Here is an 18,622-nt window from a genome sequence, read left to right on the forward strand (position 1 = left end):
AAAGGCATTTGGGTTTTTTGTTTTTTTACATCCACATCCCTTTCCCATCCCTGAAAAGATTTTACAACTGCTCATCATGGCTTCTTCAATATTTTAAAAAGGTTATCTTAAATGTAACCTCCCCCCACTTCTAAAACTAACACTTCAGGTTGCAATGCCGTCATGTCAGGCAGCCTCCATGCTTTTCCGGCCTGGACAACTGCGGGCTTGCAGCCAGCTTCATTATTATGTCTCATCTTCCTGTAATTCACGCTTTTAAAATTTAAAGACAGTGCAATGTTCCAGTACCCCCATCCCAAGTAAAGTGTCTTCCTATTTTGACACAAGACACATTCCAGTTCTTAACAGAAAGGAAGTCCTCCTCTGTTTCACCACTCACCTCCCTAGAAAGGAACTATATACATTCAGATAGATTCTTGCTTCTATAAAATGCTATAGAAAAAAAGGGAAATTCATGAGTCTTTTTGCTTCGGCAGTCACTGCAAAAACAGCCAAGTGGCTTTACGCGCAGACGAGCCAAGCATTGCCCCAGTGACCACCCCCCAATACCCACCCACCCCTTAAAACATGACAAATTGCGCTTCACCTGCAATTCACACACACACACACACACACAAAGCAACCCCCCTGCCAACCCCCCTCTAGAATTAGTCACACCATCCTAGCTCGCTCCTCCTCCTGCCCTACACCCCAGCCAGGAAAACCTGGCTACGTTATAATCCAGGGATCCAGCCGCTGCAGGCCTCTCCTGGCCTAGGTATCCACTGTAGCCTTCGGGGCCAGGAGAATGTGTGGGGTGTCCAGGCTGCTGGCCCAGTATGGCTTCTGGCCCTGGCTCCCCTCCTCGGGAGTCTCTGCCCGCCGGTCACCATTCCAGCGGCGCTTCAGGCGTAGCTTGGGGGGCATCACGGCATCCTCCCGCTTCTCCGGGGCCCCTGGCTCCCCCACAGGTTCCGGGACAGCTCTCTCCCCAGCCCCTCCTCCGTCCTCTTGCTTAGGCCTTTCGACCGCTGGGAAGTTGGTCAGGGCGGGTGCCGATGATGCTGCAGGCCAAGACGGGGCCACCGGCCTAGCAAAGAGAGGCTTCTCCCGCTCCTGGCTCTTGGGGGGCACGGCTGCGCTCGCCCCTTCTGCCCGCCCCACTGGGTCTCTAGCCAGAGGATCTCTGCTGTTGGGCTCCTGGTTCAGGATGGGCTCTGTCTTAATCTGGGGGGACGCTGGAGGCAGCTGAGAAGCCACGGCCCCCCCTCCTCCGCCACTGTCCAGCCGCTCCCGGTTCTTGCGTCCCACAGGCGGGGGCTGCAGCTTAATGGGGAACTGGGGCTGGTCCTCGGGAGGCACCTGGCACGGGATGTGGGGGATGATGAGGCCTGGGTAGCGAGGGAAAGTCCTGGGGCTGAGGTGGTAGTTGAAGACGGAGCAGGCCTGTGAGTGGAGGTAGTGCTTCATCTCCTCCGGGTTGAAGGAGAAGCAGCTGCTCCCCCCTGCTGCAAAGGGGCTCATGCCCGGGGAGGGGCTGTACGAGAAGAGGGTGGGTGTCAATGACAGGGCTGGAGAGATGGGGACATTCAGGACCCCTCCACGGGCGGGGAGTGGGGACACGGCAAATGGACTGTGTGGGTCGGGGTACATCCCAGACCTGCCAAAGAGAGGGAGCACCAGGTCCGGCTTGCGCTTCTGGGGGCCGGCCCCGCTGGGGGCAGCAGTGGAGCTGCGGGGGGCCAGGAGGTCGACCCCGCGCCGCCAGTCTGGAGAGCCACCCTCCAGCTCCGGCCCAGGGGATGACTTCTCCCCAAGGCTGCCGTTGTTCAGCACCTCTTGGCCAGATGGTGCCAGGGACCGGGCCGAGAAGTGGCTGGGCTGAGCGTCTTCAGTGGGAGAGTGGCTGTCCAGCGGAGGGAAGTGGAACCGGGACGAAGCCGTCGGGACAGGAGGAGCACTCTGGGGAACGACACCTGAGGAGGAGACAGGAGATGCTCAGAACCAAGCACCATCTGAGCCAGCAAAGACTCGCATGCCCCAGGAGGGGCCATCCAGCCCCGCCTCCTGTGGCCCCCCAGAAACCCGCAAACTGAGGATGAAGGCAACAGCTCTGCCCTCGCCCCCCTGGTAGCCAGGACTCCATTTGAATCACCAGGTGAAATGGCCACTGACGGAACCTGCCCATCTCCTCCTCCAGGAATTTGCCCAATCTTTTTGACAAGAACCATCCTTGAACAGAAACCATCTTCTCAGTAAACCTTTCCCAAAGGCTCTGAAGAGGCAAGCGCACAGAGGTGCCTTTCACTGCACCCCACCCCGCAAATAAAGACCTGATCCAAGTGAAAGCTGGGAGCATGCCAAGATGCTGCTGGTGGGCTTTACAGAGGGCCTCTTTGGGAGTACTGAAGAACTAGGGGCCCCCGCTTGGAACAAGAAAGCCAAGTTCAGCCCCCACTGGATTCAGCAAACCTGCTTTTGTTCTCAGAGCAAAAGTTGCTCATGTCCTGGGGATACATGGACTACCTGGGCCTAGAGCAGGACCAACATGAACACACCCAACACTCTCCATGGCCCCTGAGGCCAAGGGGAAGTGCGAATGGGCACACCATCTTTCTGGGAATCTTCTCCATCCCAACTGATCTGGAGGAGGCCTCATTAAGCTTCTGAGGAACACCAAGGGTGACCCAGAGCCCTGCCTAAGCACTACTCTTGCTGGATCACTCCCTCCCCTCTCCCCCCCCCAGCACCCCCCCCCAGCGAAGCAGCCTCGATGCTTGGCCTGGGCCCTCTTTTCTCACACAGGCCCAGCGCTCCACTGCCCAGCTCCATCGGCCCCTGCGTGGCACCAGCACACGCGCCACAAGAGCAAGCGCCTCTCCGGCACTCGGCGGGGCCTCCGCCCAAACAGGTTTGACGCGTCAAATCTCCCCTTCCTCCCCAGGTGAGAAGAAAGAAAACAAGCTGCAATCAAAGATGCATTCCGGGACTCTGGTAGCCTTCTTTCTGCTTGATGCCAGCCTGAGGGAGCGCAGGGTGTGCTAGAGAGGAGGAAGAAAGGAACCCAGGCCAGCAAAGTCAGGCAGCAGTTGCCCAGACTTGTTGCCAGAGTCCTCAGCACTGCAGGAGCCTGGCTTTCCTCTGCATTCAGCCACCTGGACTTTAGCCCAGGGCTTCTGCATGCTGCAGCTGGCCCATTGCAATTTAGATTGAACGTATAAGCTGCCACCCTCACCCCATTCATGCACAATAAGAACCGGCATACACAACTAATAATTTGAGTAACAAACCCAAACAACACTATAGGGCAGAGCAAAAAAAGCAAACAAACCCTTCAAATCAGGGGGAACAAGTTCAGTCATGGGAACAATAGGGGCTTAGTTTTCTGAAAAAGGAGCAGGGAAGGGAGAGATCGAACACCTGTCTGGGCACCACAGCAGAGAAGGCCCTGTCATCCAGGCCCACCAGCCATAGGTCAGAGGGCGGCAGGACTCAGAGCAGCGCCTCCCACAACTCCCTCAAGGGGAGAGCAGAACCACGCAGTCCTTAACTCCTCTGCAGCCAAGCTGTTCAGTAGCTGATGGCTGGACACAGCTCAGCTGACAGGGCCACCCTCCCCAGCACACCGGCCCAGATTTTCAGTCGTGCTCCGGGAGCGTTAGGCATTTGGAATCTTGTTTTTTATTAATGCTTCGCACAGATCAGGAGCCGCAGCAGCAAGATGGCTCCTGGAAGCTCAGGACGGTCTTCTCCCCGGGAATGCCTTTGCATAAAGGAAGAAGCTGCCGCGAGGCTGACACTGCTGGGCAACGGAGGGTGTGTCCCTCGTCATTCCTGGCCTCAGGCAGGCTGGGCTCCAATGACATTCTGGAGGTTCGTCCCCACCTCTCCCTGCACAGCCCAAAGCACGACGCAAGAAGACCAGCGCTCCTCTGCCCTAGATCCAGGCCTGGAGCGGCTACCAGTTCATACTCCAGGGCGAAGCTTTTTCTTTTTAAGATGCTGGATGATCTATTTTTTTGCTGCACTTGGAGCTGCTAAGATCATGCCTTGGTCAAATAATGGCCAAGTATTGAAAGTATTCTGCAACGAAGAGAAGCGGTTAACAAAATGTGACTTGAGCAACTGAGGGCACAATCCTATGAAGCGCGCCCTCACCGCTCATGAGCCCCTTCTGAGATGCCTGTGCCCTGGCAGGCTGAAGCCGGCAGGGCAGGTGACCTTTGCCTCCCCACCCTCCAATCTCCTACATTTTTGGCAGATGGGCTTTTCAGCTTGTCTAGCAATGGCGCTTCAAAGGGGGAGGGAAGGAGGCTTCCTGAGGCAGAGGCTCAGGATAGCTCATATCCTGGTCTCTCCAGTCTTCTCCCCTCACCGCCCACTGGAACATCCCCTTTCCCCCTCCTCCAAGGTCGCCTTTCTGAGCTCAGAGAGGCAGCCGGCACAGTTCCTTTTGTGCAGCCTGCGAGGAGGAGGAGGGGTCTGGGGCTGGGTCTCCAACTCCCCCTTCCGAGGTTGAAGTGCGGTCTCCACCTTTGGAGGGGTTTCCTGAGCCAACCTATGGTCCCTGGGACATTTGCCCAGGGACCACAGGATTGCACTCCGAGTCTCAATTGAGCAGGGTGGGATGATCCCGTTAGTTGGGTGGAGGCCCCTGCAGCAGGCAAAGGCTCCTCCCTTCATCTGCTCACCTCAGAATGATCCCACCGAAGGGAGCAGCCTTCCCCAGCTAGGTGCCCCCAGTTGTCTTGGACTTCAACTCCCATTAGCCCCAGCCAGCATGGCAAATGCTCAGGAAAGCTGGAGATGTAGTTCAAAACATGTGGAGGGAACCTGGTTGGGGAAAGCTGGAGCATATGATTCCAATCCAGGAGAGCTGGTTGCAGGCTCAACTCAACAGGTAGGCCCATACCTTTCAAGGCCCAACGGGTGCGGCCCCAGGGGGCCTGGAGGGACACCTTCTTCCACACACTCTGGCTGGCATGCTCGGTTCAGCATCAGAGATCTGCTCTGGGTTTCCTTGCCAGCTGAGGTCTGGCAGGGGCCTTCTCCATTGTTGCACCAGCACTGAGGGACTCCCTCCCCTGGGAAGCCCTCCTTGCCTTCTGGCAACCTCATCACACGTTCAGGGGAGACCAGACTGAAAGGCACTCCTCTTTTTAGGCTGCTGTTTATTATTTATTCTCTGCTGCATTAAGGTTTGGTTTTTGGATTCTTTACTGTTTTTTCAATATGATATAGAGGTTAAACAAAAAACCCAGTAAGCTGCTTTGAGTTGAGAAGATAAAAAGTTCTTAAAATGGTGTGGGCACATGGGTGCTCCCAAGGTTTTAAATTTTTCCAGTGGAAGAACTGAAAATTTGGGGAGCACTGAAAAAAATTGCTATGAAATACTTTTTCTTTTGGACAAGGGCTTTGCCCACTCAAAATGTGGGGTATGAAGATTTGTATGTGAGAAAATTTACAGCAGGGGCAGGCAACGTTTTTTGGGCTGTGGGCACATCTGGTAATTTAAGAAACTGTCCTGCCCACCACCCATGAGAGTGGTGGCAAAAGATGAGCAGCCTGCCCCAAACACCACTACAAGGCAGCAGTGGGGGGTCTGAGCCCCAACACCCTAGATGCCTCCTTTGAACCCAGAGCTTTCAGCACCAACAGAAACCTCTTCCAAAGCAATCCCAGCTGCCAGTGAGAAAATTTAAAAATTTAATCTAAAAAAAGAAACTGGGAGAGATTGCCTTGGTGGGTGCCAAGAAAGGTGTCCAGGGTCTGTCCCTGCTCCACAATATAGAGAAGGTGAAGTCCTGCATCACACCACCCTCAGGCCCACAATGCACTTCAGGTGAGGAGCACCCAGGGCCCTCACTGCTCGTGGACAGCTGCTTGCCTTCTTCTGGCAATCTTTGATCTAGTTTGGTGATCCCAGAAGCAAGTATCCTGCACCTGCTGTCCTTTGGCTTGTACAAAACACAGCATGCACTCTGATACATGCTTACCTGGGAGTAAGTCCCACTGAACTCAAGGGGCTTACTTCTGAATGGACATCTCTAGGATTGCAATGAAAGGCATTTATATGCTTCAGCATGTCATCCTGTGCACACCTACTCAGGAGTAAACTCCAGTAAACAGAGCAGGTCTTATGTATATACATACAATTGCTCTGCAAATTTTATAAACATGCCAATTACATTTTTATATGCTAAGTACTACCTATATTTCATCCCCCCCCCCCAAGAAATACACACTTTACCCTCCTTGGCTTCAAGATTTCTGGAAATGCTACATCTCTGTCAACTAATCCATACCTGAACCCCATCCTGAGGCTCAAGCCAAATGAATTGCCTGCTCAGTTCCAAAGCACCTGGGCTCAGCTTCAGGACTGAACAGAAGCCTGTCATCTTTGGGAAGCGCTCCCTTCAAGTGCTTTGTGGGCTGCTCAGGGATATATGTGGGCACTGCAGAAGCAGCTGCTGACCGCGGAAGAACTAGCTTCACTGTGAGGTTGAGCTTTTCTCAAGCTGCATTAAGCCGGGAAGAGCCTGATAAATAGGGAAGCAATGTGGATCCATTCCAGTAACCTCCAGGTCCCTTAAAACAAGGAAGGCCACATTTACAGAAAGCCAGAAAACCCAAGGGCCTGCAACATGTACACACAGGGCTCTGCCAGCTCGGTAAAGGCCTCCGATCACAGGAGGCAACACATCCAACTTAAGCCAAAGACTGCAGGTGGCCAAGACAGGAATCCCAGCTGTCACCCCAGGTGAGCACGGAGCCACCTGAAGAGGAAGGAGTGAAGCTCAGAGGCAGAGCACTTGCTTGCCATGCAAAAGTTCCCAGTTTCAATCCAGAGCATCTCCAGGTAGGGCTGAAAAGACCACCGGAACCTACAGCAGGGGTAGGCAACCTGGGGCCCTCCAAATGTTTTGGTCTACAACTCCCATCATCCCTCACCACTGGCTACGACTGATAAAAACTGTTGGCCGAAACATCTGGAAGGCTTCAAGTTGGCCACCGCTGCCCTGGAGAGCCACAAGCAGTCAGGGTCAACAATACTGAGACGGATTCAGGGGAAGGAGCTGCCAGTGTTTCTAAGGAGAAGGATCCACCAACATTTCGCGCGCTGAAATCTGAACACAAGTTCGGATCCAAAGAGGGTGTTGGACCAGCACTCGTCAAAGACCAGCAGCACCAGTGCCACGCGGGCAAATAATTTCCAGAAGAGTGGGTCATTTCTATGGATGTCTGTGCGATGGCACTTGGATGTTGCTGCTATCCAACAAAAAGAAGTCAACCCACCAGCACCCCCCTGAGCATGCACAGCCCCCTTGGCTGCACCTAAAGCAGCTCACACCAAACCAGTTCCCCCAACACACCACCACAGCAATCGGAAGAGACAAGCACACGTTTCCTGCTCACCCGTGGGCCGGATGTTAATGAAGGGGTAATTGGGCATCACCAGCTTATTGAAGTTGAACTTGTAGGTGAACCGTTTCCCTTTCGTCTTGTGGAGGATGCGCTTGTTATAGTAATACCTGCCAAAAAAAAACACGCAAGTGAACACGCCCCCTTCCAAGAAATAAAACGCCAACCTGGCTGAGGGCGCAGGACCTGGGGCAGCTGCCTAGAGGAGAGGGAGAGCAGCTGGGAGGAAGGCCGAAGCCGCTCCCTCCCTGCACCTCCACCCCGTCAGCCAGCCAAGCCAGCTCTACTGGTTTCTCTCCTCTGTGCCATTTCAGCATACTGGAGGGATCCCAGGGAAGGACTTGGCTCCCTCCGTCAATCAATGACGGTGCTGGCATTCTTCAATGGGCGACTGCCTTCCTGCTCCATTATGCAAACGCTGCCTGTGCTTCCTTGTTTATTTTAGCCTGCGCTACCAGAGGGGATCAGAGGGCACACGGCAGCCAGGCGTGCTCACCAAGCCACAGCTTCCCAGGAACAAAAGCCAAGGGATCGCGTCCCGGACCGTGCCGCCTGTGCCCTCACTCAGGTTGGCGCCGGCCGAGTTCCAGCTGCTATGTCAGAATGGCGAGTGCAGCCACGGCGAGGGGGCCCAAGGAAGACAGGCCAGGGGTGCTGGCGGCCCTGCCATGGAGAACAGCTGGTTCCTGGCAGTGGCAGCCCAGCCCAGCCACAAGATGAATTGGCCAGGGCCCTGGGCCGACCTTGGGCCACACGCCTTGATGGATTGTGGCCTGGGCGCATGTGGCTGAGTCTGAGCCAGCCACCCCCACTGCAGCATGGCCTTGGCTGTGTCAGTCCTTTCAAACCCAGAGAGAATCCATGGCTAGCGGTGCAGGGCTGTCTAGCTGGGGGATGGGGAGGATGAACATCCTCCAAGGAGCTTACAAGGCTGAATAAGCCACGATTGAGACCCTCATGGCCTTCCAGCTTGGAGACCGAGATATCGGTGAATGCTAACCAGCGCTATCATTATTATTCTTAACACTGCTCTGATGATCAAAGAATTAAGTGACAGAAAGCCAGTTGGTTGTTGGGCCTCATTCTGTCCCACCACCTTTCATCAGCATTAGCATTTTCTGCCTTACAACCCAGAAGTGAACAAAACTGACTGTTCTTTCAGAAGAGGGCTATGGGAGAGCGAGCAGAATGAGACCTCCTAGAAGGCTGACAGTGCGACCCTCTGTGCATGATTACTCAGACATCAGTCCCAGGGTGTTCCATGGGGTTCACTGTCAGGTATTTCTGCACAGGACTGCAGCCGACGTAGGTCAGACTGTGGAATTTGGCAAGCCACAGAAAACAGAACTGCTGGGTCAACGTACAGGCAGCTGGCTTCTGCCTCACCATCCAGGGAGAGGGGCTTTTCTCCACTGCCTATTAAGATCTTACTGGAACAATGGCTTTGCCAATGGACAAGGCACAGGCTCCTCTGGATGTGGGGCATCTGCCTAATCCCGGAGGTTACTTCCAATCTGCAAGTCAGTCAGTTCATCCAACCCCCGAGCCCTCCTGACCTGAGGGCCCGGCTCAGCTTGTCGTAGTTCATCTGAGGCTTGCATTTCCTCCTGCCCCACAGCCGAGCCACCTCGTCGGGGTCCTTGATGACGAACTCCCCGTACTCGCCCTGCTGCCAGGCGATGACGTGCCGGAATTCCTCCTTCTGCAGCAGCTCCAGAATGAAGTGCCAGAGCTGGATCTGGCGGGAGCCCGGGCTGGATTCGGTCTTGTAGGCCCAGTCCGGGAAGTGATAGCCTAAAGAGCCAAAGGCCACAGAGGGAGCCATGAGGAGCAGAGCCCAAGCCTAGAACCCCGCTTCTGTTGAACAGAGCCCTCCACGCTGATAAGCCAGCTGGTCTCCATGTGGCAGAAGCCCCAGGTCACCCAGCCCCACTCCTCCTCTGATAACTCTTTTCTAAGTTGCTTTTAATGGAAAAGCAATTCAAGTTCATAAATAAGAACTTGTGGAATCCCTCTTAGCAACAGCCACGCAAATAACCTGGCCTGGCACCCATTCATCTTCAGCCATGGAAAATTACCCCGGAGTGCCAGGCCAATGGCTGCAGAGTCAATTGGGTGCTGGGTTTGAAGGTGGGGTGTCTGGATGTAAAACCACTGCTTAGCCAAGAAGCCCAAACCACCCCACAGGGGTGTGGCGAAGATAAATGAAAAGATGATAAAGTAAGAAAAATGACAGACTGCATTCCCACGTGGGTGCATTCCCACAGGGAGAGAAATCAGAGGAGCCTTTGGAACGCATTCCCCCAATCTCCCACTCCCCTCGCTAGGAGGCTTGCAGCTCCCCCTTCTCTTACCGCCCTTCTCCTCCCATGAGGCCATCTTCCCTGCCTCACACACAGCTCTAGAGACCCTGTGGGAACCAGGCATCTGCCAGTTCTGGCCTCCTGTGCATTTTGGCTTCCTTGACATTAAGAATCGCTCCAAGGAATCTTAAGACTGGTGGACCGGTGTGGTTACCACTACACCGTCAGGGCAACTCTGAAATGTTTTTCCAACCTTACTGGTTGACAGCCCTGTCTGGAGAAGGACTCTCAGCAAGGGACAGGACTACTGTCTGAATCAGTGCTGGAGCAAACAGATCTGCCAAGGTAACGACAAGGAACGAGAGGAGGGTCGACCATGCACATGTAAAGGCTTATTCTCACACAAGGAAGAAAACGACCTCTAGCTTCCCAAATGCCAAGCTGGAGGGTCTGGCTGCAGAGGACGCTCCCTTACCTCCTCCTCCTTCAGGTTTCTCCACGATGGGGCAGCCTGCCTTCATTTTCCTGCTCCTGCTGGATGTTCCGTTAGTGGGGGGAAATAAGAGAAGAGGAGCCACAATTACACGTCAACATACAATGAATGCAGATGGTATTCCGGTCGCTCACCCTCCTTTACCTAAAGAAGCCATATCTCCCGTGACTCCCCCTGAAGTCCATAGCCAGGGCTTCACCACTTTATCAAAAGCACCACCCAGCCTGTAACCACATATTGTAAGCATGCCATTTCATATTCATTTTTATCTTCGACACTATCAAACTCCATGCCAAGAAGATTGCCAGGTCTGACCAAAGGGGGGGGGGAGTGAGGGAGGGGAGAAGGATCCTTCTGGTTGTGGGTTGGGAGAGCTCCCTTAGGTGACAGGGGATTGGCCTTGCCTGCTAGCCCAGCAATTGAGGGGCAGGGCAGAGAATCAACCCCAATTTCCCCTTGAAGAAGAAAGAACATCTGATTATGATTATTTCATAGTGATGGAACCAACATTGTGCACAGCACACAGAAGCATTGCCTTTCATGTTCTGATGGAGTTTCTAGGAGTAAAATGCACGTGATCCTCCTAATGACATCATGCCTGCAAGCAAACTTTTCCAAGTGCTCCAGCATTTGTCATTTGGCCCACATGTGGCAGGAGGAGGAAGTTTAATCCCTGGTCACCATATCTTCTATGAACCACACCAGAGGAACCAACAGGAGTCCCGGCTGCAGAAGTGCCACAGACTGTTTCCACAGCAGCCAAGGGGACAGCTGGGACGGAGGCACTTCAGCTCGGCTCAAAGGAGGCTGGAAGGAAAGCCACTTCCAGATTCGTGCCCCCAAAGCTTCCTCTGTGCAGCTCTGCTCTGAAGTGGCAAAGCTGCTACAGAACAAGGGGAAAGGGGAGAGCATGCTGGACTCAGAGCAGCTGGTATCAAGAAAAACATTTCCAGCAGCACTGCTGGAGCGGCAAGAGTCTGAGGGCGTGCTGTGACATAACCCTTATCAGCACACGCGATCCTGTCTGCCTGGGACAGCCCACCTGTCTCTGGAAAGCCAGCTGTCTAGCTGAGTTCCCGATGCCTCCTATTTGTGAGCCAGTCCTCCAGTGTGTGAAAGGCAGAGAGAGTTTTCTTGCTGGTTTCCTTCCCCTCCACCACACCCGTGTTTAAACAGTGAAGTCACCAGGAGACTATTTTAAGCCAAGAGAAACCCCCAGAGCCCAACAATCAGGAGTCAATCTGCAGATTCCTCTACCACTCCTCTGCCCTGCTGCGAAGGCAATTGATAAGGGGGCAATAAAGGGATTACCTGGCCCGGCACTCACAATGCTCCACAGCCTTTCCGCAGAGCACCAGACACTCCCTCTTGAGACAGCCCAACTCCCTGCTGAGCACACTCTTTGCCTGCCGGCACTGAAAGGAAGGCAGCTTTGTTCTTAACAACAAGAGCCAGCCCTTACCCGGGGTGAGGGGAGCACCCCCAAGAGCAGCTCCACCACAAAAGATCAAGATCAAACCTCTCCAGGGCTTGCTCATGAGAACCAGCACCTCAAAGGCAATGCAGCCCTAGATTCAGGCCTGGGTTCAAATCTCCACCCTCCCATGATGTTGACTGGGCAGCCTCAGGCTAGCTGCTGCTTCTCAGCCTAACCTACCGCACAGGGTGGTTCATAAAAACGTGGGGGTGGGGGAGAAACATCCACATATGCCACACCCAGAGCTCTTTGGAAGAAGAATGTGTGTGTGTGGGGGGGACGACATATGAGGGGGATCTACATGGGAGAGACTTCAGACTGACCACCAGGAATGGTTGTCAACAGTTTATCACCAACAGTGTCCGTCTCTCTCTCTCACGCAAACATCCCTCCCTCTCCCCAGCAATCAGACTCAACCTCAGGCATTTCCTTCCATTAATTTATCATATTTTTACCCAATTATCCTCAAGAGAACTCAAGATGGCATCCCTGATTCATTTACCCCATATCATACCCTCCCAACAACCACGTGAAGAAACAGAGGCAGAGAGTTGGTAACCAGCTCACTGAGGTGGCCCAGTGAGCTTTGTGACAGCACCTCAAACTGTCCAATCTATGACCATCATTAACTACTCCTGTTATATTGCTCAACCCCTTCCTGCCTAGAAAAGCCAAGAAGTGTGGGGGGGGTGTGTGTGCAATGGCAGGCTAGCCTCCTTCCAGCTCCTAAGAAGAGCCCTGCTAGATCAAGTCAAAGGTGTATCTAATCCAACACCCTGTTTCTCACCGCTGCTGGCCAGATTCTCCAGTGGGAAGCCCACCAGTAGAACATGAGGGCAACTGCTCCTCCCTCCCTGCTTGCCACTGACAGATCTCTCCTCCTCCAGGAACTTATGAAAAGTAATTCTCTAAGCAAGCAATATGCTGCGCTGATGATGTTCCTCCTCCATGTAGCAACAACCACCACCCCAGCCTCAGTCCTCCCCTGCAATACAAGGGATAATAACACTGACTGACCTTAGGGAATTATTGAGAGGAGGGTTACAGCTTGCTAAGCAACACAGAGTCAAACATCCAAGGTCAGAGGAACGGACATCTCCCACCATCTTCCTCCCCCCCCCCAGACATTTGTAAGCCAGCACTGCCTTTAAAAAATAATTTTATGCTTATTGTTAATTTTTACTTGGCATCAGCTGCCTTGGAGGCAGGATATAAATATTTTCCACACACACAAGATATGCAGACAGAAGCATATGGGCATCTAAAGAGCCCCGAGGCTAGATCAGGCCGAAAGGGGGCCACCCAGTCCAGCTGTCAGGATCTGAGAGGCCAACCAGATGCCCCACTGGGAAGCCACAAGGAGGGCATGAGGGCAATGGCGCTCTCCTACAATAGGCATGGACAGACCTGCTCTGGAGGGGGCATGTGGCCATTGAGGGCAGCAGCCACGGTGAGCCTTCTCCACACAAACATGCAATACCCCTCCCTCCTTCATCCCCCCCCCCCGCAGGATACCTGGGCAAGGGGCAACCTGGTGTCCTGCAGGTGTTGCGGGACTCCAACTTCCACCAGCCTCAGCCAGTGTGGCCAATACTTGGGGATGATGGGGGCTGGGGTCCAGCCCCAGATGGAGGGCACCAGGTCGCCTAAGCCCCTGCTCCCTCCCATGTCAGCCCCTCACACGGAGGGCTCTGGTAACTTCAGAGCCCCGTGACCTCATCCTCTGCCCTCCCACGGAGGCCCTGGCTCCCCTTAACAGCCTTCCCCACCCCACCCCACCCCACCCCACCCCGGAGCCCTCCAGGTGCTGCGGGGCTTCAACGCCCATCGCGGCCAATGGCCGGAGATGACGGGGGCTGGAGCTGCCGTGGGCAGAAGGCGCGGGGCGGGGGCGCCTGGTGGCTCGCCCCGCGCAGCCCCCCCTCCTCCGCAGGCCTGCGGCCTGGCCCAGCAGACCCCCGCTCAGGAACGGACCGACAGACGCGCACCGCCGCCCCGGCCCCGGCCTCGGCCTCGCCTCGCCTCACCTCACCTGAGCCGCAGCGGCTGGCTGGCCGGCTGGCGGGGTCCGTCCGTCCCTCCGTCCCTCCGGCCTGCTGGGCGCGGGCGGCGGCTGTCCCTTCCCCGCGCCTTCCCCGCTCTCTTTCGCTCTCTCGCTTTCCTCCCCTCAGCCCCTTCGCCCACCCCCCGCTCCAGCCACCGGAAACGGAAACGCCTCGTCGGTCGCCCACTGGCCCTCGCGCGCGTCACTTCCGGCAGAAGCAGGAGGAGGGGCGCATTTCAGTCACGCGGGGACTCACGGAAGTCGCGTCACTTCCGGAAGAATGTCTGCCCCTCCCCCGCCTGTCCGTCGCCAGCGGCCTAGCGGTATCGGCCTGGCCAGGAGAGGGGGGGAAGACGGGAGGGGGCTGCGTCACTTCCGGGAGGGGAAACGAGGCCCCCAGGCCTCGGACGCGCGCGCACTATAGAGACGGCGCAGGCGCAAGCCGAGCTTCGGCTGGCGCGCTACGCTTGGCGTCACTTCCGGACGAGGACGGGAAAAACCGGAAGAGGAAAGGAAGAAGGAAGCCGCGCGCTCTCCTCCTCTCGCCCCTGTCCGCCCGTTAACCCTTCCGTTGGAGGGCGCAGGCATGCGCTCGCAACGAGACTGTTGTTGCTCGAGTGATCATTTTCATGATTTAGTTGTGAAACGCAGCACTTCACTTTGGGCATTAAGGGCAAATCCCCGCAAGTTTTTGCTTAAAGTTTTACTCCAATGTATATATTGCTTATTATGCTTCCTCCCCACTTTCCCCCTTTATTCTCACAACGACCCTGCGAGGTAGGCCAGGCAGAGGGGGGGGGGAGAGAGAGAGAGACGGAGCGGCCCAAGGTTAATCCCGGGGGCTCAGTGGGAACGTGAGCCTCCATCTCCCCTGCCCTGCCCTGCCCCGTCGGTCGTAGCCAGGGAGGGAGGAAGGGATGGGCGGGCAAGATGTGGCCTTCCAGGCATTGTTGGACTCCAGCTCTCATCAGCCGCAGCTGGCATGGCCCATGACAATGGCCGATGGGAGTTGTGGTGCTGCAGACTCCCCTTCCGGGCTCTTAGGGCACAATTAACTCAAGAGGGCCAACTGAGCAGGCAGAACAAACGTGGACATAATCCATGTTTGCATTGTATTTTTTTTTTTAATTGCAACATTTTTGGATATTTTTCAAAAAAGCAACAAATGTTCACAAGCTGCCTTACAATAATTATCATAATCATGATAATGGCTGATGTGTTGTATCTCCACCGCACCTAAAAGTAAATTGGTTTGCTGCTTGCAAGTTGCTGAGGCATCCAACAGGCTCTGCAGATAACTTCGAATTGCATTATTTTCTGCAGAGTTCTGAGCTCTTTAGAAATGTCTAACAAATCAAAACTGGGCAAAGTAGCTTTGAAGTTCTGTCTCTGATAGAATCTCTGAAATGCACAAGCATCTGGCCCAATCTTTGTTCTCCACCGGTTTCTAACTTGCAAGGGATACAGTTCTTCCCCGGGTGATAAGGAAGATCTTTTGCAAGGCTTTTGCAATCTTTTGCAAGGCTTCTACACCTGACAGGATGCTGCCATTATCAGCATATTATACTGCCCAACTATTCCCAATGCAAACTTGCTCTCCCTTAAGGTCTGCCTCCTCCCATGTGAGCCTGCCTGGCACTATGAAGGTTCTTCTCAGAAGCCCTTCTTCGGGAACATTTCCTCCTCCCCTGGTTAGGCAGCTGAGGACCCACAACAGGGTCTTTCCACCTGTGGTGCCCTGACTGCAATAATTTATTATCATAGTTATATCCCACTTTTTTCTCTTGCAAGGTGGTTTACATGATCCTCCTCCTCTCCATTTTATCCTCACTGCAACCCTGTGAGGCAGGTTAGTCTGAGAGCCAGTGACTGGCCCAAAGTCACCCAGTGAGCTTCACGGCCAAGTGGGGACTAGAACCCAGATCTCCCAAGTCCCAGTCCAACACTCTAACCACTACACCACACTGACTCTCAATGATTCCCTGAGAGAGGCACTTGCCTGGCCCTGAGCCTTTTTGTGTCTTTTTCAGTGCCAGGCCAAGACTTTTTATTCAGCAAGGGCTTTTAGATGCTGTTTTATGTATTCCTTTAATCTGCCATTTATCATCTCTCTCTCCTTCTGTTCCATTTTGGTTATATATATATATATAGAGAGAGAGAGAGAGAGAGAGAAAGAGAGAGAGAGTTTAAAGGCTCCTTTTAGTTGTAGTGCTTTGCAAGTGTCGTGCCCTCTCCCCCCAAAAGCAAGCTCCATGGGGCTAAGAACAACTTTTTTGGTGGTGGGGCAGGTATGATGGGGAAGGATGTACTGGTGGTCCTCTCTCCCCCAACTGCCACCACAGGGGCTTCTGAAGAACCACTTCCCCATAAGAGGAAGGGAGATGAAACAGGAGCAGCTTCTTCTGGAAAAACAGTTGTTTGTTTTGGCATAAGCTTTCGTGGACCCACACCATCAGATACATGGAGTGTTATGGAGAGTTTCAGAGATGTATACACTACACATGACTGGTGGGGGTGGGGGGGATTGTAAACCGTGAGGTCAGATGGAAATTAAATACAGAAAGTACAAACAGTGACAATCACATTATTAACAGTAGCCATTCACGAACTGTTTCTGTTGAGAGCACAAACAACCTGGCACTAGGTAAGCCAATTAATGCACAGAGGGTGATAAAATTCCTTTATCCCCATTCAAACCACTGATAGGATTGAACCTGTTGCTGAATTCTAACTCTGCAGTCTCTCAGTCTAATCTCCCTTTGAAGTTCCTTTGGTTGACAATGGCTACTTTAAGGTCAGTGACATAGTATCCTGGCAGGCTGAAAAGTTCTCTCTCTGGGTTATGAATACTGCCATTTCTGAGGTCAGATTTGGGTCCATTTACCCTTTGCCATAAAGACAGGCCTGTTTGCCTCAGGTAGAATGCACAAGGGCATTGCTGGCAGACTTTTGATACAATAGTCTTACACAGCTACCTTTGTGGACGTTGAGTGTTTGCTTATTTATTTATTTTATTTATTATTAAATTTATTAATCACCTATCTGGCTGGTCACCCAGCCACTCTGGGCGATGTACAGCGTACAATAAAACAGTTTAAACAATAAAATTCTACAGTAAAAACATTTTCTAAAATACCCTAACCCACCCCAAATGCCTGCCTGAACAGCCACGTTTTTAATGCACGACAGAAGCTCATTAAAGAGGGGGCATGGCGGAGTTCCCTAGGGAGGGAGTTCCACAGAGTGGGGGCCACCACAGAAAAGGCCCTCTCCCTCATCACCACCAGTCTAGCTGTCCTGGCTGATGGGACAGAGAGAAGGCCATCCGAGGCTGATCTTGTTGAGCGGCCTGTCTGGTGTTGCTGGAGGCGCTCCTTAAGATAGGCTGGGCCGGAACCATATAGGGTTTTAAAGGTCAAAACCAACACTTTGAATTTGGCCTGGAAAACACCTGGTAACCAGTGCAACTCCTTCACACTGGAGTGATGTGATCTCGCCGGCGGCTGCCTGTAATCAGGCGAGCTGCCGCATTCTGCACCAGCTGCAGCTTCCGAACCGTCTTCAAGGGTAACCCCACGTAGAGCGCATTACAGTAGTCTAGACGAGAGGAGACCAGGGCATGTACTACTGATGGGAGCAGATGGTCGGAAGGAAGGGGCGCAGCTGCTGTATCAGATGGAGTTGATACAGCGCAGCCCGGCTCACAGCTGACACCTGAGCCTCCATGGACAGCTGGGAGTCCAAAATGACCCCCAGGCTGCGGACCTGGCCTTTCAAGGGTAGCCGTACCCCATTCAACACCAGGTCAACATCCCCCAGCCTCCTCTTGTCTCCCACCAAAAGTACCTCGGTCTTGTCAGGGTTCAGCTTCAGCTTATTCCTCCCCATCCAGCCACTCACCGTCTCCAGACATTTGGACAGGGATTCTACGGCCAACCTTGGTGAAGATTTGAATGAGAGGTAGAGCTGTGTGTCATCTGCATATTGATGACACCGCACCCCAAACCTCCTGATGATAGCCCCCAGCAGCTTCACATAGATGTTAAATAGCATCAGGGAGAGGATGGAACCCTGTGGCACCCCACGAGTGGCCACGGGTCCGAAACCTCCTCTCCCAGTGCTACCCTCTGGTACCTGCCGGAGAAGAAGGACCGGAACCACCGCAATACAGTGTCGCCAATGCCCAACCCCTCCAGGCAGTCCGGGAGGATACCGTGGTCAACGGTATCAAAGCAGCTGAGCGGTCAAGGAGAACAAGGAAGGAGCATTCACCCCTATCCAGAGCCCTCCTCATATCATCTACCAAGGCGACCAAGGCCATTTCTGTCCCATGCCCAAGCCTGAAGCCCGACTGAAATGGGTCTAGATAATCAGTTTCTTCCAAGTGTGCCTTCAACTGCATCGCCACCACCCGCTCAGTCACCTTGCCCCAAAATGGCAGATTTGAGACTGGGCGAAAGTTGTTCAGAACTTGATCCAAGGAGGGCTTCTTTAAGAGCAGCCTTATCACTGCCTCCTTGAGGGCTGATGGCATCACTTCCTCCTCAAGGGAGGCATTCACCACCGCCCTGATCCCCTCAGCCAGTCTTTTATTCTTTTATTGTATAACTTGTTGATAGTTGTTTTAATAATTTTATATAACCCGCTTTGCGAGGTCCACTTGAAATGCAGTATATAAAGAATAAATAGTATAGGGCTTCAAAGCCTCATGACAAAAGATATTAAGAAGATAGGGCCTCCCCATCATGGAAATAAAAGCTGTGACAGGGCTACACCTATTGAGCTTCTGCCTGTGATGGTGCCTTTTTCAGGCTTTGTCTCTGTCCAAGTGAAAGTATTACAGAGCCACTCCAGCAGGCTGAGCTGAGGGGGAAGCAGGGCCCTGCTGAAAGACTACTTCATTT

The 18,622-nt window shown here is 53.7% G+C and overlaps 1 protein-coding gene across 4 annotated transcripts in view; it reads right to left on the bottom strand.

The window, feature by feature from the left end:
* Positions 1 to 18,622, bottom strand: part of LOC146334739 (ETS translocation variant 3-like) — a 19,830-nt gene continuing 1,208 nt past the window's right edge. The window contains exons 1-5 of one of the 4 annotated variants that reach the window (XM_084823740.1): positions 13,707 to 13,904; positions 10,180 to 10,238; positions 8,958 to 9,195; positions 7,396 to 7,511; positions 1 to 1,955 (exon numbers count right to left, since the gene is read on the bottom strand). In XM_084823740.1, the coding sequence (XP_084679866.1) occupies positions 754 to 1,955; positions 7,396 to 7,511; positions 8,958 to 9,195; positions 10,180 to 10,225 (1,602 nt within the window). In that variant the 5' untranslated portion in view covers positions 10,226 to 10,238; positions 13,707 to 13,904 and the 3' untranslated portion in view covers positions 1 to 753. Of the gene's footprint in view, positions 1,956 to 7,395; positions 7,512 to 8,957; positions 9,196 to 10,179; positions 10,239 to 13,701; positions 13,905 to 18,622 lie in introns of those variants that run through there. The other 3 variants (XM_084823741.1, XM_084823739.1, XM_084823738.1) reach the window with 3 other exon arrangements.

Source organism: Heloderma suspectum, chromosome 17, assembly GCF_057233095.1.
Source record: "Heloderma suspectum isolate Gila_16-S chromosome 17, 16-S_ref, whole genome shotgun sequence".
Classification (NCBI taxonomy): Eukaryota; Metazoa; Chordata; class Lepidosauria; order Squamata; family Helodermatidae; genus Heloderma; species Heloderma suspectum.